Source organism: Alligator sinensis, unplaced genomic scaffold, assembly GCF_000455745.1.
Source record: "Alligator sinensis unplaced genomic scaffold, ASM45574v1 scaffold100_1, whole genome shotgun sequence".
In the NCBI taxonomy this organism is placed as follows: domain Eukaryota; kingdom Metazoa; phylum Chordata; order Crocodylia; family Alligatoridae; genus Alligator; species Alligator sinensis.
In genome coordinates this window covers 406,908-428,414 of record NW_005842193.1, presented here as the reverse complement: position 1 = coordinate 428,414, position 21,507 = coordinate 406,908, and the positions used below count along the sequence as shown (strand labels likewise).

Here is a 21,507-nt window from a genome sequence, read left to right as displayed (position 1 = left end):
TTGGCTGCACGGGACGGGAAAGGGCCATGCCCTGCAGGTAAGCCCAGGAAAGTGGCTGCTGGGCAGGCTTTCCTTGTGCTGTGCTGCTCGAGCCGTGCAGGGCCGGCACTGGGGAGGGAAAGCAGCAGCTGGGCTGCAGCTCCAGCCCAGTCAGCACCAGGGAGGAGAGGTGGCGGCGGAGCCATGTGCCGCTCGGGACAGGATGAACCCAGCCAGAGCGGCAGGGGCTCAGCTGCACTTTCCCCCTACTTGCGCCAGTCAGTCCCAAGTGGCACACAGCTCCGCTGCCGCTTCTGCTAGCTGGTGTAGACCTGGCCGGGCTCGCCCCATCCCCAGCAGCACATGGGAAGCCAGGTTCAGCTGCATGCTGCTCCGGATGGGACGGACCTGGCTGGGTCTGCACCGGCCAGGAAAAGCAGCATGCAGCTGAAGTCAGCTCCTCGCGTATTGCTAGCAATGGGAGGAACCCAGGCAGGTCTGCCGGGGGAGGGGAACTTTTGGACTTCTCCAGATCTCATAAGTTCAAAGCAAAGGAGTCCCACAGAAGATCCATTGGGCCATTTTTTTTTTTTTTTTTTAAACAAAACAAGCAAGTTCACAGACAAGAAAGTGTAAGGTTTTTACTTAACACCCAAGGTTGAACTACAGTAAAAACAACAACATAACCTAAAACATTTTATTTTAAACCACCAAAGGGAAGGGACATCTCTCAAACAATTGCTTAACCAAGTGAATACAAAAGTCACATTACATCAAAACAGTGAACCACCATAACTCTGTCCCATATGCCTACTGATGATCAACTTTACAATACAAGAATCAACTTTTTTAATTATGTTGTTGGCGTACGTTAAGGTCTGACATGGCCAGTATTAACATTTTTCAGTCATGCAAGAAGTACAGAACTTCTGGCTAGCAAGAATTCTATATAATAAAGAGCTTGGTCCACCTGTCTGTCTGTCCCTAATGGTCTTGGAGCGCTCTGGTTGTTTCGGTCACAATCAGAGCGCTCCAAGAGCGTTCCGGACAGGAGGCAGTGGCAGCGGCGTGCTGCCACGATGGCAAGAACAGTGGCCTCGCCTGCCCCCCACCTCTGCTCCCTGGAGGCGAGACAGTGGAGTGCTGGCCAAGAGGGTCAGAGGAGTTAGCAGGGCAAGCTTCCCCCCGTCCCTCCCCCCGCTACTGGTAGGTGGTGGAGGAGCTCTATCCCCACCCACCTCCCTGTCACTCCTGACAGGCAATTGGCTAGTAACTCACAAACACAAAGAAATGGGCATTATGATTCTACAAGTGTTTGGTTACATAATTAAAAACAGAACTGTGGAGATTGTTTGTCTTAACTAAAGGAGTCAATAAGAATATTAATAAGAGATGTTGGTTCTACTCCTGGCTTGAACGCTGACTAAAGCGAAGGTTTTGAAAAAAATACAATAAGCACGTTTAGGGTTGTTTTTTTTAATTACAAACAATGGGGATACATTGCACTTATGCATGGAAATAGGAGATCGGAAAACAACAACAAAAAAATCATAAGTTCTAATTATTAAAACCAGAATAGAATTTAAGGATTTCTACATTTTAGCCCCTCTAATCATTAGTCTCCACTCCATTAATCTGCAATATCTCCCTCCTTCACCTTCTCCTAGAGAAAAAGATCCCTCCCAAGCACTCCTGCAACCCTCATCTCTTCTTGAGATCTAATGGAGAGATCACAATTCCCTTAGAGAGGAAGTCATAGAAATAAGACCTTTACTAATGCAATAAAATCTAAATTGAATAACTAAGAATAACTACAAGCATCAATCCTCATTAATACCCACTAAATTAAACAAGTTGGAGTTTCTAGCCCAAGCCAGTTTTAGCCTAGCATTTAAAAAAAAAAAATCATTTTTGAACTGTTGCTTAGAAATGGAGGTAATTTACCAACACTTCTCCAACAGCTTGTGCGATTACATCCCTCAAAAAAAAAGACTTCCCTTAGAAAATAAACAAACAAACAGGAAAAAAAAACAACATCTGTATTCCACAGAGAAGACTCTACTTCAGGTAGATTGGATGATAAAAAGTATTTATAAGTCAGCTTCATTAACTGTTAAATGTAAATAACTTACCATGCCTACTTCATTGAGATATTGCAAGGCTTAATTTTTAAAAGCACTTTACAATTCTCAGAGTGAAGCACAAATGACTGCTGTTGTTTTGACTTCCCATGATCCAAGGGAGTGGCTTCAGGTACAAGTCTGACTTCAGGACAATTAAGGGACATGCGGAACAAGTCACTGAGGATTGTAGCTAGGGGGCCTTTATACACACAACAAAACTGGCCTTTAAAGTGGTTTAATTGCTCTTTTGCAGCACTTTAATGAGTATTTTAAAGCAGAATAGTCTGCTGAGTGTGTAAATAGCAACGCCATTACATAGCAAGGTAAAACCCCGCCAAGGTGTTCAGGGAAGCTCAGGTTCGGTCGGCTTCCAGTGCCCCGTGTATCGCCCCAGCCATCTTCTCCCACCGCCAGCACACCCAGCTGCCCTCCTCTCGGCCCCAGGGGGAATCCAACTGTTCCTGGGCGCCACCACTTAAGAGGGAAGCACCGGGGTCCCCCGCAGCTCAGAGACCACTTGGCCCACCGGCAGCTTGCCCCTCCCCCTGCTGTGGGAGAGTCAGGTAAAGTAAGGATTGGGCCCCCTAACCCTTGAGTACATGCAACAGGGGTTCAATTCAGTTTAGTTCTCCCTAAATTGAAATGGTGGGTTTTAAAAAACCCACCATTCCAATTTAGGAAGAACTAAACCAAACTAAACTGTAATCGTGTGTACAAGCACCCAGGGACTACAATGTTCATCCATTCTGTGAGCAGACTCTCAATGCCTGTCCACTTCAGTCAGTCAGATGGGTAGAATGAATCATAAACACAAGTATCCCTAAGCTTTCCTTTACCCTTCAATTTAGAAAAGATTGGTATGTTAAAGAATTAGCACACGCTATTTGGTATACAAGGCATGGAATATCTTACTGGCCACCTTGATACAGACAGCTGATGCAGATTATTTTCCTTTCTCCTTTTCAGCCACATGAGGCAAAGCATGTCTCTGCTTACACATCTGAAAGCAGCACAGTAACTTTTGAATGCTGCCTCCAATAGCTTCCAAAATCTCAGGGAAAAGATCTTGCCAATGGCTAGAAGTCCAACTACTTTTGGTGAAAGTCAAAAAACAGGCAGGGGGATGTGGGAAACACCAATCTACTGGTATCTAGTTACACACTGCCATTAGCTTCAACCAGAGGTGTAACTGGGAACTTCTGTGTCATAAGCAGCCAGCAAAGGATTAATAGGACAAGCTGCTGCAGGAGTTAACACAACAGACAGCCACTGCCAAAACAGGTTTTGACAGCAAGGTTCAAAGCTGAAACTCTGCACCAAAAAAAAAGGGGCAAGGGGGCGTGCTGAGAAGGTTGACTTATGCAACCTCACACTGACTTCCCCTGGGAATGAAACTCTGACTCCAACCATGTGGCTGCTCTTTTGTCCTCCCACCCACCTCAAACAGCACCATAACTGAGGGAGAGATGAACTCCTCCCCCCACAATTACATTGCAGCAACACCCTCCTGAGGCAAGGGCTAGGGTTCATGTCTAGCATAACTTGTAGTTATGTGACTGGCTTCACCCTGATCATAATGTTCATAGACCAAAAGAATGCACTGCTGGCAGCCATTAAAACTTCTGGGATTGGGCAGGGGATGTTAAAATGTTGTCACCCCAAAATGTTTTTCCTTCAGAGAGTGGGATAATTTAACAAGTTACACATGCAGGATGTGGGGTGTAGGGGAGGAGGATGCAAGGATCTACTGGTATATGCAATGAAGTCCATGACCCTTTAAGTCAGTGGTTCCCATCTTTTCTAGACTCGAGGCATTCCTTGGAAAATGCCAGCTCTTAATTTTCATTCTATTTTTTTACCCATGTGAAAAGTAATAGAGGGATGCTTCAACTGCAAAGAACTCAAAAACACCACAACAGGTCAGAATGCTTTTAACACTTGATTCCTATTTGAAATTTCTGTTAGCTTAGCAGTACTAACATTGCATTGTACCCCTGAAAGGATCTCATGGCACCCTGGTTGAGCAACATTGTTCTAGGTGAAGTCCCAAAAGAAACAGGACACGCAAAACTTCTAGCACATGGCAGGAAAGAATAGGGGGTGCACAGGACCCCCAATATAGGGGTGGCCAAAATATGGGCTGCGAGCCAAATCCAGCCCATGAGGGATTTTGTCCAGCCAACCTGGGTCCTTTGGTCCCGCCCAGCCCAGGTATAGGGGTAAGCTCAGGCCATGGCACATGTGGCCAGTCCCACCGCACAAGGGAGCGGCAGCGGGGTTAGGGTGGCGCAGCAGCCAGACTCACTTCCTGGCAGCCCACACAGCAGCAGCTCTTTCCAGTTACTACTGCCAGTCTGCCGCTGGAACCAGCCCTGCTGCCTGGGCACCCCAGCCTGCCTGCCCCACATGAACCGCCGGGGGCACCAATGGAGCAGGCAGGCAGGGTCTCTATGAAGACCAGCCTAGGACCCATGCAGGCAGGAGGCACAGCTGGAGAGATGGGATAGGGCCACGTATAGGCAGGGACCAGTATCTAGGAGTGGGACAGGCAAGCAGGGCCAGGACTGGGATCAGGATCTTAGGGCAGTAACAGCATGGGGCTAGGGCTGGGCCCTGAGACAAAGTCATGATACACTGCCCACATGTCCCTGCGACGGGTGCCAGTTCTGTGGGCAGGGGCATGTAGGGAATGGATTGTGGTTCTGCCCCAGGCCCCGGCCCCATGCCATCACCACCTCAAAATTCCAGCCCCAGCCCTACCTGCCCTTTTCACTTCTGGATGCTGCTCCCCACCTGCCTGCCCATCCCATCCTCCTGGCCAAGCACCCTGCCTGCACGGATCCCAAGCCACTCTCTATGGAGACCCCAGGATCGCCAGGTGGTATCAGCATGGGGCTGAGCCAGACCCCAAGGCAGAGCCAGTTAGGGAGTTTGGGTGAGCTGTTGCAGGCAGGTGGGTGTGGGGGTGCTGACCCTGCCCACAACAGCTCACCCAAACTCCCCTAGTGGTCCTCTGTACCAAATAACTGCCCACCACCCTACCCTAGCATGTTGTAGAAGGGCTGTAGGGAATCCCCAATTTAGAGCAGGAAGGGAGAGTTGCATGCTCCCTGTGCATTGAAAGAATAAAATGAACACAAAGACTCATGAGTTCAGCCTACAGAAACAACCAAGTACATGAAATTATAGTATTTTGGTGGGTGGATGTGTGTATATCACCCTATAGTTTCAATTGAACTGGTACATGCAGGATTTAACCTTAAGCTCTGGTGAAAGTGAAAGTCACAAAAGATCAGATTTAAAATGTTTTGGAAGTGTAGAAGGGTATAACAATTAGTGGAGACCAGAAGGCAGCCTTGAAGTACACAAGATTCTGAAACCTTGTATTTATTTTGAAGAAACCCACCATGACCAATTTTTCATACAAATACAAGAGTTCCCAGATAAGTCTTTTATTTGGCATTTGTTTTATGCCAGATGCTAACCAGCAGGACAAAAAGATGTATATTCAACTTTGCAATGTGTAATTACAAAATGATTAAGATCACATAATGGACATCTTGGCAACATTTATAAGTTAGACACTATGAGGAGTGTGCAGCACCAAAGCTAATACTTGTGGCAAAATGTAAGCTCTATGTGGTGTTTGTTGACAGACATGATGCTGCTGCATGGAATATTTAATAAGTGTGCTTCTTCCAAATATCACAGATCAAGAAGCAAAACATAAAGAATTACTTTAAGAAGTGCTCTCCACTAGCAAATCTCTCTACAGTGCAATTACTCTACAGAAATGTCAGTGAAATCATCATCTTGGAGCTCCATCTGCTGACAACAAAGAAAACTGGCAGGTGTTAATCCAAGAGCATTGCCTGCTGAATGACATTACTTGTCAAAAGTCAATAGCACAACACCACCTTAAATATGGCGGTGTTAGTAGCATCTAGATATCACAAAAGAAAAATCACAAGAAAACCTCGTCTCTAACAGTCAAAGGAAGCCAGCATGATAGAACTATATACCTTCCAAAGATTCAATCCCAGTTGCTTGTGCCAACAGGTCTTCATGCCTTGCAACTACCTGAAAAGAGACCAAAAATGATTACAAAATGACAAAAATGTAGAGCTGAAAAGGGACATCAGCTGGATACCTATTCCATCCCTCTGCTACAAAATACAGCTAGACCCTTTTTGACAAATGGTTTAACAAAACCTACAGGTAGAGGATTCCATAACTCTTCCACAGTCTAAATCTCAAAAACAATGGTTGACTGTAAGTAATCAATGGCTTGATGTCTGGTTGGCAGCCAGCACCAAGTGGAGTACCCCAGAGGTCAGTCCTGGGACTGGTTTTGTTCAATTTCTTCATCAACGACCTGGAAGATGGCATAGAAAGCACTCTCAGCAAGTTTGCAGGTGACACCAAGCTGGGGGGAGTAGTAGATATGCTGAAGGATAGGGCTAGAATTCAGTGACCTAGACAGACTGGAGGATTGGACAAAAAAAATATCATGAGCTTCAATAAGAAAAAATGCAAAGTCCTACATTCAGGACAGAACAATCCCATGCACCATTACAGGCTGGGGGCTGACTGGCTGGGTAGGAGCTCTGCAGAAAAGGACTTGGGAGTTACAGGGGACAATAAGCTGAATATGGAACCACCAGTGTGCCCATGTTGCCAAGGTTACCAGCACACTAGGCTGCATTAGTAGAAGCGCTGGCAGCAGATTGAGGAAAGTGATTCTTTGCCTCTATTCAGCACTACTGACTAAGGGTGCACCGATAAAGATTTTCTGAGCCAATACCAATGGCTGATTATTAACCAGCCACATCAGCCAATACCGAGCCGATAGCCAATATGCAGCTGGGCAGCTTGGAGAGCAGCATCCAGCTGGTAAGTCTGTCAGACGTGAGGAGCCAGTGGGAGGGAAGGGGCTTGGTGGGGGCAGATCAAGGTCCCAGTGGTGAGGGAGGGAGAGGGGCTGGGGCAGGGGCTGCACAATTGGGATGGGGTACAGGATGGATCCATGGCACGCACGCAGGAGGAGGCATGCAGGGCATGTGCCCCCTGGTTCTGTGCATGGGGTGAGGGCAGGCTGCCGATGCACGCTCAAGGCTGGAAGTTGCAGTTGGCTCTTCCCGGCAGGGGGGCTGGGCCAGAGCTGTGCTATGGGCAGAAGGCAGCGGTTATGGGATGGGGGGCTACAGCCACCCCAAAATTCGCCATAGCCCATAGCCTCTCCTCCCAGAGCCACTGCCAACCACTCCTCCCCAACCCGCCCCAAGCACAGCCCCAACCTAGTCCCCACCCCACCAGAAAGAGGCCAGCACAGCCTCCAGGCCCGAGCATGCAGTGGCAACCTGCCCTCACCCCGCACACAGATCCAGGGCAGCATGTGCTTCACCTGGGGTGCACACAGAATCGGGAGTTGCCCCCACTGCACCCTCTGGATGAGCCGTGCCCTGGATGAGCTGTGCAGCGCCTGTCCCAACCCCACTCCTTCCCTCACTGTGGGGGCCTCAAATCGGCCCCCCTACACCCTCTTCCCTCCCCCACAGACTTACTGGCTGGATGCTGCTCTTCAAGCTGCCAGGCTGCACTCCTGGCCGTGTGCAGGCTGCATCTGCACACATGCATGCAGCATTTACCAGTGACATTATCAGTCACATCAGCCAAAAAAAGCCAATTGCCAAAAATGTCCATTTTCCCTTTATCAGTGCCTATATGATATATACTGATGTATTGGTGTACCTCTACTAATTAGGCCACACCTGGAGTACTGTGTGCAGTTTTGGGGTCCCCACTATACAAAGGATGTGTAGACAAATTGGAGCGCGTCTAACAGAGGACAACAAAGTAGCTGTGGCTGCAGCGGCAGCAGCATAGGCCAAGTTGGAAGTGCTCTGCACTCAGTGCTAAGCTCCATTAAAATGCCCCCTTTCCCCTCCTCCCATTTCAAAACATTGCCAACATCAGCTGCTATAATCTAGCTACCTGGGACAGGGGTTGTCAGCATCTCACTTTCCTGAACATTAGAATATATCTGATATATATTACTACCCTTCTAGTGAGAAAGTTTTTCCTAATATCTAACCTAAACTTCCCTTACTGCAACTTAAGACCATTGCTCCTTGTTCTGTCATCTGCCACCACTGAGAACAGTTTAGCTCCATCCTCTTTTGAACCCCCCTTCAGCTAGCTGAAGGCTTCTATTAAATTCCCGTTCTGTCTCCTCTTCTCCATACTAAATAAGCCTAGTTCCCTCAGCCTCTCCTTATCAGTCATGTCCCTCAGCCCCCTCCACCATTTTCGTTGCCTTCCACTGGATTCTCTCCAATTTGTCCACATCCTTTCTGTAGTGGGAGGCCCAAAACTGCAGTATTCCAGACATGACCTCACCACTGACAAACAGCTGGTAAGAATCATTTCCTTTGATCTTCTGGCAACACTCCTACCAATGCAGACCAGGATGCTATTAGCCTTCTTGGCAACAATGGCACACTGGTGGCTCATGTTCATGTTGGCTTATTGTCTACTGTAATCCCCAGGTCCTTTTCTGCAGAGCTTCTGTTTAGCCAGCCAGCCCTCAACCTGTACTGGTGCACGCGATTGTTCAGTCCTGAATGCAGAACTTTGCACTTGTCCTTATTGAAATTCATGAGATCTCTTTTGGTCCAATCCTTCAATTTGTCTAGGTCTCTCTGGATCCTAGTCCTACTTCCAGCATATTTACTTCTCCCCTCCCCACCCCACCTTGACGTCACCTGCAAACCTGCTGAGGGAGCACTCCATCCCATCTTCAAAGTCACTGATGTAAATATTAAACAAAATAGGGCCAAGGACTGACACCTGGGGCACGCCATTTGATATTGGCCATCACCTAGAAATTGAGCCTTTGATTACTACCATTTTAAACCAATGATCCAGCCAGTTTTTTATCCACCTTACAGTCCATTCATCCAACCAACCCATATTTCCATAGTTTGCTTGCAAGGATATTGGCAGAGATAGTATCAAAAGCCTTGCTAAAGGTACATCATACCCACTGGTCCCCCCATCCACAGAGCCAGTCATCTCAAAGAAGGCAATCAGATTGGTCAGGCATAACCAACCCCTGGGTGAATCATAGATGCTAGGGTAGGAAGGGACCTTAACAGATCATCGAGTCCAACCCCCTGCCTAGGCAGGAAAAAGTGCTAGGGTCAGATGACCCCAGCCAGATGCCTATCCAGCCTTCCCTTAAAGACCCCCAAGGTAGGAAAGAGCACCACCTCCCTTGGAAGCCCATTCCAAATTTAGGCCACCCTTACTGTGAAGAAATTTTTCCTGATATCTAGCCTAAATCTGCTCTCTGTCAGTTTGTGACCACTATTCCTTGTTACCACAAGAGGTGCCCTGGTGAACAGAACATCTCCGATCCCCTGCTGTATCCCCCTAATGAATTTGTAGGTGGCCACAAGATCACGTCTCGGGATTCTCTTGCGGAGGCTGAAGAGGTCCAGGTGCCCCAGTCTCTCCTCATAGGGGTTGTCCTGTAAGCCCCCAACCATACGAGTGACCCTCCTCTGGACCCTCTCGAGTCCATCAACATCCTTCTTAAAGTACGGCAACTAAAACTGGATGCAGTACTCCAACTGCGGTCAAACCAACGCCGCTTAGGGGGAAGTATCACCTCCCTGGTTCTATTTGTCATGCATCTGCTGATGGCCAGCAGTTCTGCAATAACACCTGCCAACTCCCTCAGCACCCTCAGGCATACTGCACCTGGCCCCATGGTTTGGTACACATCCAGCTTTTCTAAATAGTCCCTAAGCCACAGGTGGGCAAAATGACAGCTCCGGTCATTGCCTGGACTCCATTCCCCAACAGCCTTTCCATCCATCACTCCAGCCGGTTTCCATGGAGAAGCCTGGAGCAGTGGGCATGACAGTGCAGGGTCAGGGTTTCCATGGAGAACAGCCCAAGCAGCATTGGGTGGGCACATGGCTGGGCAGAGAGCTGCTTTGGGGCCAGGGCCAGGATTCTGTGGCGGTGACAGCATAGACTGAAGCCAAAGCAGAGCCATGATCCACTGGCTGCATGCCCTGCCTGGGGCAGGTGGGCAGCAGATCAGAGTTCTGCCCCAGGTCTGACCCACGCTGTCACCAATGCAAAATCCCAGCCCCAAAGTAGCTCCCCATCCAGCCGCATGCCCTGCCAGTGCTGCTTGGGCTGGTCTCCGTGGAAACCCTGGCTCTGCACTGTCACTGGCCCAATGGGGCCTCCTGAAGTCTCTATGGAAACTGGCCAGAGTAAGACAGGCAGGGGCTGCTGGGAAATGGAATCTGCTGAGAGCCCAATCCAGCCCACAGATTGGACTTTGACTGCCCCTGCCCTAACCTGTTCTTTTGCCACTGTCGGCTGCTCACCTCCTCCCCAAACTGTGCTGCCCAGTGCAGTAGTCTGGGTACTGACCTTGCTTGTGAAGACTGAGGTGAAAAAGACATTGAGCCTTCTCTGCATCATCTCTCACTAAGTTGCCTCCCCCATTCAGGAAAGAGCCCACACCTTCCCTGATCTTCCTCTTGTTGCTGACATACTTGTAGAAACCCTTCTTGTCCCTTGCTACCCACAAGTCCAGTTGCTCTTTGGCCTTCCCGATTTCATCCCTGCATGCTCAAGCAATACTCTTATATCCCCTCCCACCCCTCATGTCCTTTCTCGAAGTCTTGACTTTTTGTAAGCTTTCTTTTAATGTTTTAGCTCACTGAAGAGTTCCCTGGTCTTCTGCCATGCTTGCTAGTCTTCCTGCATGTTGGGATGGTGTCACTAGCTGCTGAGAACATGGAGTAGTTTGATATGCAAGTGAGACCAATAGGATACTTAGTTTTCAAACCAACTTCTATGCAACTGCCCCGAAACAACTGATATGCAGGATACTTACTTGCAAGTGGAGCTCTTTATCCAGCTGACTGATTCCTTGAGCAAGTTTTGCTAACTGCTCAGCTATTATGGCTCGATGAATAGACTGGGAAGTGTAAGCCTTTACATCAAAGTCTTCTTTTAAAAAGTCAGCATAACATTCTAGAAAAAAAAAAGGTTAAACAAGGTATTTATTTTCCATGCTCAAATACCTATAAGTATTTAAACATGTAAGAAACACTGGAAGCTCACCATCCTGTACTCAGCCCAATGCAGGGTGGTGGCTAATTTCTATTCTCCACATGAACAACACACCTACTTAATGAATGACCACTCACAGATTCACAGAAGTTCAGGGCCAAAAGGGACCATGTGAGATAATTGTGTCCAGCCCCCGTGCTCTGGGCAGAAGAGACTGCTGGGGTCATATAACCCCAGCAAGATGTGCGACCAGTCTCCTTTTGAAGATCTCCAGGGTAGGTGTCTGCACCACCCCCGCTGGGAGTCTATTCCAGAGACACATGAACCGTGAAGAAGCTTTTCCTTATATCCAGTCTGAAACCTTCTTCTACAAGCTTATGATCATTGCTCCTAGTTTTGCCCTGGGGCGCTTTAGCAGCAAAGCAAACATAAAGGAGCTATGACAGACCACACCATATTTCTAGTGAGAGCAAACAGACCTTGGCTCACATCCCAATGCCTGAATAGCCCGACAAGCCAAACCAGGTAACACCACATTTCCCCATGATCTACAACCCACGCTCCCTAGTTCTTCTGAATATTGAAAACTGCATCAGCTGCTATTTCACCTGGAGCCCAGCCCAGCACAGAGGCGCATCTTAAAACCCCTGAGCCTCCCATAAAGCAAAGACGTGTGAGCACAGCGCATCGCAGGCCCCCACACCGGGTCCGCTGGCACCGCGCAACTTTAAAAAATAAAAACGACTGGATTGCGGACACGAGACGGGGGTGCACCACTAATCTGGGGGGCAACCAGGGGCACAGGTAAGCCTCAGCGTGTGCGGAGGGAACGGGGAGCAGAAAGCAGAAGTGGGTGGCAGGAGCCCCTTGCAGGGCTGCAGCCAGAGGCTGCTCCAGGCATTGGTCCTGCCCAGGAGGGCGCCCCGCAGCGCCCAGCCCCTGTGCGGGCTATTTTGGGCCCCCAAGGAAGGAGGTGCCCCCCAATGCTAGGAGACCCCTCCACAGTCCCCCTCACCGTCCGCCAGCAGCTCCCCGAGCGCCGGTCCCTGGACCGCGCTTCCGCCCCCCGCTTCCATGCTGGCAGGTGCGGGGGGAGGGTAGGGCTGCGTCACTGCGCTGCGACCACTCCAGCATGACGCAAGAATCAAGCGACGAAGCTAAACCCTCCCCCGGGCAGCGCCTCCGCGATTCCTATTGGTCGGCTGGGGGAGGTCAGGGGGCAAAGGTCGCGCGGGTCATGCTGTGTCTGTCTCCTGCAGGTAACGTGGAGCCGGCGGGGCGGGACCGGGAGCGGCGGCGGGTGTCCGTCCTGCCCCACGTGCTCATTGCTTTTCCCTGCCCTCTTATCCACCCGCTCCATCCTCTCCGCTCCCGCCTGGGCTCGGCGCGGCGGCGCGTCGGCGCGTCGCGCCCCTGGGTTTCCCTGCCCCAGAAGGGCCAGGCAGGTCTGCCCCCTCGCTAGGGCACTGCCACACGTTCAGGTTGAAGCTGGATAGAAACCAACTCTAAAGCTGTTACACGGTTTCAAGCACTGACTTGGTGGTGGGTTGGCTCCCCGTAGCCAGGGACGTTTTTATGGCACAATTATTGCTTTGCACGCCTGGCCGGTCTCAATGTATTGCACCATTTGCCAGTGATCTCCAGTACGTAATGTATGTACCGCGTGGCCAGTCCGTGTTTATTGCGCAGTTCACCTGTGAATTGAATAATACACGTGATGTGTATCAGGGGCCTAGTAGATCGGTGGTTTTCAGCCCAACCCATGTTAGACTCAAGCCACCCTCCGAGACTGCCAACTCTTCGCTTTCACTCAGTTGTTGACTCATTTGTGTTGCAAAAAGCTCAGGAAGTCCACAGCTGGTCAAGCTGCCCCTAACACTGTGGATTCCTATTTGAAATCTCTGGCTTTGCCTTGTGAGTCGTGTTTACACACCTACCGGCGCTATCGTTGCACCCTTGAAAGGATCTCAAAGCAACCGAACATGCCGCAGGATCCTGGTTGAGAATCACTGTTATAGGCAGACTAAATCAGAGATGTTTTTGTTAGCAGCAGCTTCCTTCATCCAATGCTGAGGAAGATTGGTGAACTCTTGCATAGTATATTCCCAAGCCTTTCTCAAGCTCCATACATTTTGCTGAGTTTCTGCACAATCTATTACATTTCAGTTAATTGAGATACACCATTGAATTTGTATGGAGTAAGCAGAATAAAAATATATTTGTAAATCTATTGTTTTGTGTTGTAATATTAAATACAAGGAACATACTAAAGGGCACACGTAAAATCTAAGTAGGAAATCTAAGATAATCAATGAACTCTACCGATAACTGGGAGAGGCAGTGGGTTAGTATGCAACAGGTTTTCACCATAGTGTTGCTCCTGGACCCTAATAATAGGTCCCTCCTCCCACCTCAAACTGTTATTTGTATGAGGTTAGACAAACAATGAATAGAATTTATTCTTGGATGAAGAATCTCCCCTTGCTGTAAAGTATGAAAACTGAGCATAGAAAGCAGGGTTCCTGTTTTAAACTTTGTTTTGTTTTTTTCTAGATTTAAAAAGACCTAGAATTTATACATGATCTGTGACACCACAGACACCCCAGAATGTCTTCTGAGAGATCCAGTAGATCTGTTTCATTCTGGGCACATTGTGAAAATATGTGCCCCTATGGTCCGTTATTCAAAGTAAGTAACTTGTCAGCCTTAACCATATGTCATCAAAGCTTTTATCATGTAAATGCATTGTATTGAGTATAAAAATAGTGCATTTATTTTTTAATCATTTATTTTTATACTTGGGGAAAATATACTTCAGAACATGTTTGTTTATCTTATGGTACCAGGTAGATTACCCACTGTACCTGAGCTACATGGCCAAAAACACTTTAATTTAATTTTAAAACAGCTTATTTGGGAGATCAGTGCCTTTACTTGTGATTGTGTAATTGTGATTCTTTTCCCCAAGTCAAATGTTCTTATGCTTACAGGTTGGCTTTCCGAACTTTGGTCAGGAAATACAACTGTGATTTGTGTTATACACCAATGATAGTTGCTGCTGACTTTGTCAGATCTGTTAAAGCTAGAGACAGTGAATTCACAACAAACCGAGGTATGTAATTCTTATTCTGTTGCATTTTCTAATGATTTTATGCAGTAATTGACTTTGAGTAAGTGAGGTCTAGCCCTCAACTTCAAAGGTATGTAATAAAACTTGGGTACACCACTCATGACCAATTTCAAACTCTCAAACTGTGCTAGGCATCCATGGGTCCAACCTTTGATATTTGCACAAGTAGAGATATTGAAAATTCTGATTGGTTCACAGGAAAATCAGGCCAACTAGACTGGCTAGCAGCACAAGCAGAGAAATCTCTGTTACCCCTTGCTGCTGTTACTGTCTATCCATAACAGAGGCAGCCCCTGAACTTGTCATAGGGTGAAATTGTCTGCCAGTGACTTGGATTCTAACAGACACAAAAGAAGAGCTAGTGGAGACCAGGTATGAAGTGCAGCAAATTTGGGAGAAGGCATGAGAGGATGGCACAGAGGAAGCTTGTTGGTGGAGATTGGAGAATTTGCAGGGTCCCTGTACTATTTACTAATGATAGCTCAGATTTAGTGGCTTATATGTTAGCAGCAGTGCAGTTATTTTTGATGTTAGTACTGATAATCCTCACAAATGCATTACTCAGGTAGAACAGATCCGTTACCTTTCTGTATATACAGGTATTTTGAAGCACAAATATGCCCTCAGATATTTGGTCTTCTTTAATAGTGACAATCGTATTTGTTGCTACTTGGAAGAAATGTAAGTGTTGCTTAAATGCTCATTTAGGATTGAGATGCCTCAGCAGACACCTGTTTCTTTCAACAATTCAAGAACCCTGTTCTTTACAGTTTTTGAGGTCCCCTTATATTGTCTTTATCAAAGCATTCAAAAAATAAGAGAGCTTGAAAATGTTTTCTGTCTATTTCTTCCCATTGATGTTAATTTTTCTTCTGTGAATAGAGTGGAATCCTGATATTGAAATAAATATGTATGGAAAAACAATGCATTGTAGCACTAGTTATTGACAATGGTATAATATTAGAAACTTATCTTTAATGATGTCAACAAAGTAAATATACAAATGTTGGACATTTTCCAGAAGTAACAAAATGTTCAGAACTTAGAATTCTCAATGTATTAATTTAAAAAAAAATCTGATGCAGTTTGATCATAAAATTTGGTTTTTATGGAGTCTCAAGCTGATTTTCAAGAATTATGAAGGATAAGTGTCTTGTGTAGTATGCATTACTATATTCTAAACAGCTCTTCATCTGACTAGGTGATCGCCCACTGATTGTACAATTTGCTGCTAAAGAAGCACAGGTTTTATCAGATGCTGCCTGTATCGTCTGTCCCTTTGCAGATGGAATAGATTTAAACTGTGGTTGTCCTCAGAGGTAAAGGCTTTAAAGAGGTTGGATGAATGTATGGAAAAAATTAGGGAAAAATCAATGTAAAAATGAAAAAATGTAATTTCCCTTGGTGTCCAAATATTAATAAAATATTAATAATTCAGTGGCGGTCCTTATATATAGAAAGGTTTGATTTGTTTTCTTAATAAAGTACAGCGGAATCTAGGCACTGTTGCCAAGCTGCTGTTCTTTCCTTCTAGGTCAGGGATGGGCAAAATATGACCCATTGGCTGGCTCTGGGCCACCAAGCAATTCTATCTGGCCTGCGGCTGGTCCCTCAGCCCCTCCTGGCCCAAGTGCAGGCAGAAACCCAGACCATGGGCATGCAGCAGGGTGGGGGAGACAGGGCAGCTGGATTTAGCTTCCTGGCAGCCCCCACAGTGATAGCTCATTCTTCCCACCTGCTGATGCCACTGTCTCCATTGCCTCCTGGCCCTACTGCCTGGCCATCCCAGCCCATCCACCATATACCCACTGCCAGGGGTGCTAGACGGCTGGTGGGGTCTTCATGGATCAGTTACTGATCCCCCCTCCAAGCTGGGTCAGCACCCCTCCCCCTCTCCTTCTGCTGGGCTGGGTCAGCACTCCCCCCTCCACCCAACAGCTCACCAAAACTTTTTAAATGACTTTCCAGTCCAGGTAATTGCCAACCCCTGAGCTAGGTTGAGTTTTGACTTAATATAGTGAATGGGCACCACCTAGTGGGCTATTATTAACAGTGAATTAACAAGGGCCCTAAAAAGTGTGCATGCTAACTTCCCAGACAGAGTGAGAGCTTTCTCACAAGTAAGTTGAAAAGTACATTAAGGGGAAACCATGTCAGTCACCAGAATGATAGTGTTAAATCCTGATGCCTGGAAGACTTCTACAAAGAGCACCTTCTGAACTCTCTCTTTTTGCATTAAGCTGTGACTGTGTAGTTCATTTGGTGATGAAAAAGCTTATGTCTTTTGATTTTTGTGTGTATATAATATATCTAAATAATGTGCATAATATATATGTATGCTTATATTATATATATACACACACACATATTTGTGTGTATATGCATATATTACATTATATATTACATGCCCACACATATATATGCCTTATTTACTATCTTAATGACTTTATTCCTGTATATCACTTCCTGATCCAGTGATAACCAACCTTTTGGCCCTTCAGGCCAGATGAGTGGTGCCAGGTCCATATGCAGGCTGGATCCGGCAGGTGTACAGTGTTGACCTGGTGCAGGTTTCTAGCCCCAGCCCTAGCCCTACATTCAGGGCTCTGCCATCTGGCCTGCAGGACTTGGGAATTTGACAGTGGAGGAGCAGTTGCCACCGTTCCCTCAATACCAAACTTCTGGAGCTGTGGGGAGTCCCATGGGCCCTGGCCCACAGGCCAAAGAGTGAAAATAATCCCACTGCCCTAATCAGATTGAAAATAATCATGCTCAAGTAAAGACATCCATTAACTGGTTCAGTTGCATACTATTTATTTATAAGTGGTATTGGAAGTATTTAGTATGCAACTTTTTTACCGAGTGAAAACATTAACTGGCAAATATAGGAAAGGAAAACTGAAAGCAAATTTATAATTAAATACAAGAATCTTAGTCTCCACCTTTCAACCCAGCTGCTTTGAAAACTGTCAGATTGGAAGTTTCTGTCTGATCAAAAGTTATATTTAATATTCACAAGAGACAAAAGTTCTCCGTTTCAAAAAAAAAAAAAAAAAGAGCACTATGTTATCTTGTTAACTTAAACATTCACCTGCTGGAACAAATTACTTAAATATCCCAATAAATAGATGTAGCTGGATTTGGGAAAGGATATATCTATCCTCTCACCCATTTGAAGGCATAGTTTTCACTGTCAGTTTTAAAGGGAGGTAATTTACAGACAGATAAGAACCAGATTTGAATAGCTTATTCTTTATCCTCTTCTGTCATTGCTGCTTGAAAATAGTCCACAACTCCATAAAGAAGATAAAACCTTAATAAAATTCACCTACCAGTGGTTACATGGCCTGTATCACAGTAATACCTAAGCACTTTACAAAAATATTTATAAATCTTTACGAGGTTAGGGAAATTTTATCACTATTTTGCAGGAACTGAGTCAGAGTCAAAGACTTGCTCAAAGTCGCACAGGAAATCTGTGGTAGAACTGGAAACTGAACCTAGATTTCCTGATACCTAGTGCTTTATCCAAAAGAACATCTTTCATCTATAGCCAGTACTATTTCTGCCTAGTTCTGTGCTGATCAGATAATTCACAAGCAAGTAAAGAAAGAAACTGAAATGGCCATTAGGTTGAGTTGTTTTGTTTTGCAAATGTACAATGCAGATTTGTTCTCTTTAATTTACAGGTGGGCAATGGCAGAAGGTTATGGTGCTTGTTTAATAAATAAACCAGAGCTAGTTCGAGATATGGTCAGACAAGTAAGAAATCAAGTGGAGAACCCCAGATTTTCAGTATCTATTAAAATAAGGTAAATTTAGGCCTTTTCTATATCATGGTACAATGAAGAATATTTCATGGGAAATATGTTAGATTTCCTGAAATGTGGTGATTGAGAGTCTACTTTTTGCCTGTAAGGCATCCCCAAAATTGTTAACAACCCTGAGGAGCCAAGACATCCATTTGCACTCTCATCCAAAATGCATTTGGGGATTTGTAATCCCAATCTGACACAATTGCAATCAGCATAACTCTGAGACTCCTTCTCTCCAAATGTGCAGTAACATGCAAAGTGCAAGCATAATTTCAAGAGTTCAGAATCCAATAAAGGTAAAATGATTGCAAACAACTTGTATGGTTTGTACAAGCATATTGCCTGTTGTTTGCCAAGTAACCTTGTGAAAAAGAATTGGGCAGAATTAAAATGTGGGTGGACACTCCCTAAAGAACACCAGTGTGGAACAGGAAGTGATGCTGAGTTAGTGGCATTCTTCCTCTGTGGGTACATCTACATGTGCACTTTACTGCAGAGCTAATTACCTCTGCAGAAAAGCATCACCGCCTACGTGTGCACCCATATTAGGGTGCAGTAAATTAATTAACTCCACTGTAAAATGTACCATCTGGGACAAGTACTATCCTACGGCAGAATCATTTAGTGCACCAAAATGCACATGTAGACAGCGACTGAGGCTAGCTGGGGCATGAAGGTGCTGTAGAGAGGGGGCTGCCTGCCACCTAGCCAGGAACCGTAGCACCCTCATGACCCAGCAAGTCTTTTCGCTGCCCAACACCACCACCTGGATCCCAGGGCTGACACCCCCAGCCCCTTGCCAGCCTGGAGCTGCTCCACTCCAGCTCAAACAGCTGCGATACTGAGCACACATGAAGACACTGCACCCGGGAGCATTTGACTCCAGCATGAATTGTACTGTAGTTCTTTATTTCAGCTGGAGGGCCACTTAGTGAATTTTGGGAACCTGTTGAGGACCACATCCATTTCTGCCTTGAGCATGCTTCCTTGCATGCGCTGCCTTGCAAACGCTATCTCACATTGAAAAGCAATGGAGAAAGTACAGAGCCTTGTGGGACACCATTCTTAAGATTTCTAGGGTGGCTTTCCTGTCCATCGATGGTCTTGAGAGTGAAACTGTGGTTCTGAAGCATGAGTATCATAAAGCTGAGGATCGTGTTGCATGTGTAGATACACCCTATTAGAATACAATTAATGATGTATTGTAGTATTAACAGCATTGCTCAGGTAAGGAGGCTGAATTTTGGATTAGATATAAAAAGTGGATCTTGACCAGTTGTAGTTGTTTGAAAATGTCATTGAATTCCTTGATAAACTCCAACTTGAGTTAATCTGCCTGTTTGAATTCCCTCTTCGGCTTCGGGTGGCAAAAGATATCCTTCATTTCATTACCTCCTAAACATGTGAGGTGTTGCTCTGTTATGTGGCTTTTCAATGAATGAAATGATTCTGAGGTAGATTTTTCATATCAGTTCATTAAATTTAGTTGAGAAGTAGTTTGGGATCTCTTGAAAAGAAATGTGAAAGAGAAATGGGAAAGTTTTCAGTGTAGTATAAAATTATGCAAAATAAAAAGTTATTTAAAAAGTCTTTCAGTGTTTTGGCAAAAACTTGGCCCACTTTTAGTTTAGGGACTCAATCTAATGTGACAATACTAAATTGAGAGACATTAAAATAGTGTGTTAAACACACGTCTTTTATAATGAATCTTCCAATGGTAATGTTCTCTCATTTGTACAGCTCTTATTAACTCTGCTATATAACAGATTTTCACACAGTTCAGATATTTATTGGGTGATAATTCCATTCCTTGGAATTTTAGGATCCATGATGATCTAAAGAGAACTGTAGACCTCTGTCGAAAAGCAGAAGCAACTGGAGTTTCCTGGATTACAGTTCATGGAAGAAGTGTAGAAGAAAGACATCAGCCAGTACACTATGATGCAATCAAAATAATTAAACAAAACATATCTATACCTATTGTGGCTAATGGAGATATTAAATCATTAAAAGATGCAGAGAATGTTCATCATATGACAGGTGCAGATGGTAAGAATTCTGCATGCTTTTATGCATTTTGGGGAAATATGGTGGGGAATTAATTTTTTAAATATTTATTTCGTCTTTAGTAGAACCTATTTGGGTATTTTTTTTATCTTTTCAAAGAGAAAGGAGCTTTCTTGGTTCCAATAGCTTCAAGTTTCATATGCAGACATTCTTGTAATCATTTGAGTATCATGATGCATACCATTAATAAGAATCTCCAGGGCAAATTGCACAAGCCACCCATTTATTAAGCTGTTCCACCCCTTTAATGTAGCGGAAGTGCTGGGGAATTCTCTTCTTCCTTCTTGTGAAGTCCATGACCTGTGAAAGAAGGGTTCGTAACTTTACTGAAAACCTTCTCTTGACAAATAACAGGTCTTTTTACTGCTGAAGGTGGGTATTGCAGCGGCTGCCATTTTGGTCTACGCACATCCATGGACACATTCAGGAGGGACGTTAAGGGAGTGCAGCCACACTGCATTTGGCTCTGTGGCATATGTGCCATGAACTCTCTGGACAGTCATGTCCATGAAGCAACTGCCAGAGTTTTACACATGCTGTGAGCTCACTATGTGATCAGTACAGGCTCTGACTAGAGCCCTGGCTTTTCCATAACTCCAGGGGCTAGCATGTGAGCACAGCTCCATTTTTCCCCCACTGCTGAATTTAGTGGAAGATGGAAAGAGGAGGGCAAGAGAGGGCAAATGGTAGTGGCATTCTTTGGGGAAGGACTGTTTTTACAGTGCCTATCACAAAAGAGTCTTGCGCCAGGACTTGGTTATTAAACCACTATGGAAATAAAACCAGTGTTTTGAGGAAGCAGACTTGATTTGACCTGCACAGCCTTCATCTTATTATAGTATGTCTATAGTTAAAGAGAGAAGAGCAGCTCCATAACAAAAGATATGTGAGATAGATTTAGTCTGCCTCCTTTGATGTTCAGTAGCAGCAAGAGGAGAAAATTGTGATTTCCTGTGCTATTACTCTACTACAAAAGGCCTTCCTCCCAAAATCAGCTGCAGGGGGCCAGGCTTATTGCTTGCAACCAGAAAGAAAATGAATTGCTAGTAAAATACAAAAGAAAACATTTTATAGATAAAAAACTTTTTAAACCTGTTATGCCCCAGCTGACCTTCATTGATAACCAAAGTACAAAATTAAAATAAATACTTTAAGAGGTATTATTCGAGAAATCCAGAAACTTATATTATTTTTTTCCTGCCAGGTACCACACAAGTGCAACAATTTCTAGGATCATTGCACATTTCTAAAACTAGAAACTAAGTAGTAGACTCCATGTAATAAAAGGTGA

At 45.5% G+C, this 21,507-nt stretch overlaps 2 protein-coding genes across 9 annotated transcripts in view; one reads left to right on the top strand and one right to left on the bottom strand.

Moving 5' to 3' along the window:
• COG5 (component of oligomeric golgi complex 5) overlaps positions 1-12,362 on the bottom strand; it is a 363,968-nt gene extending 351,606 nt beyond the window's left edge. Inside the window, exons 1-3 of the mRNA XM_006026439.3 lie at positions 12,220-12,362; positions 11,026-11,165; positions 6,125-6,182 (exon numbers count right to left, since the gene is read on the bottom strand). Of these exons, the coding sequence (XP_006026501.1) occupies positions 6,125-6,182; positions 11,026-11,165; positions 12,220-12,280 (259 nt within the window). The 5' untranslated portion in view covers positions 12,281-12,362. The remainder of the gene's footprint in view (positions 1-6,124; positions 6,183-11,025; positions 11,166-12,219) is intronic.
• DUS4L (dihydrouridine synthase 4 like) overlaps positions 11,908-21,507 on the top strand; it is an 11,626-nt gene continuing 2,026 nt past the window's right edge. For 2 of the 8 annotated variants that reach the window (XM_025207383.1, XM_006026434.3), the window contains exons 1-6: positions 12,470-12,746; positions 13,758-13,892; positions 14,195-14,316; positions 15,536-15,653; positions 18,024-18,146; positions 19,972-20,198. In XM_025207383.1, coding sequence (XP_025063168.1) covers positions 13,783-13,892; positions 14,195-14,316; positions 15,536-15,653; positions 18,024-18,146; positions 19,972-20,198 — 700 coding nt within the window. In that variant the 5' untranslated portion in view covers positions 12,470-12,746; positions 13,758-13,782. The other 6 variants (XM_025207387.1, XM_025207384.1, XM_025207385.1 and 3 more) reach the window with 6 other exon arrangements.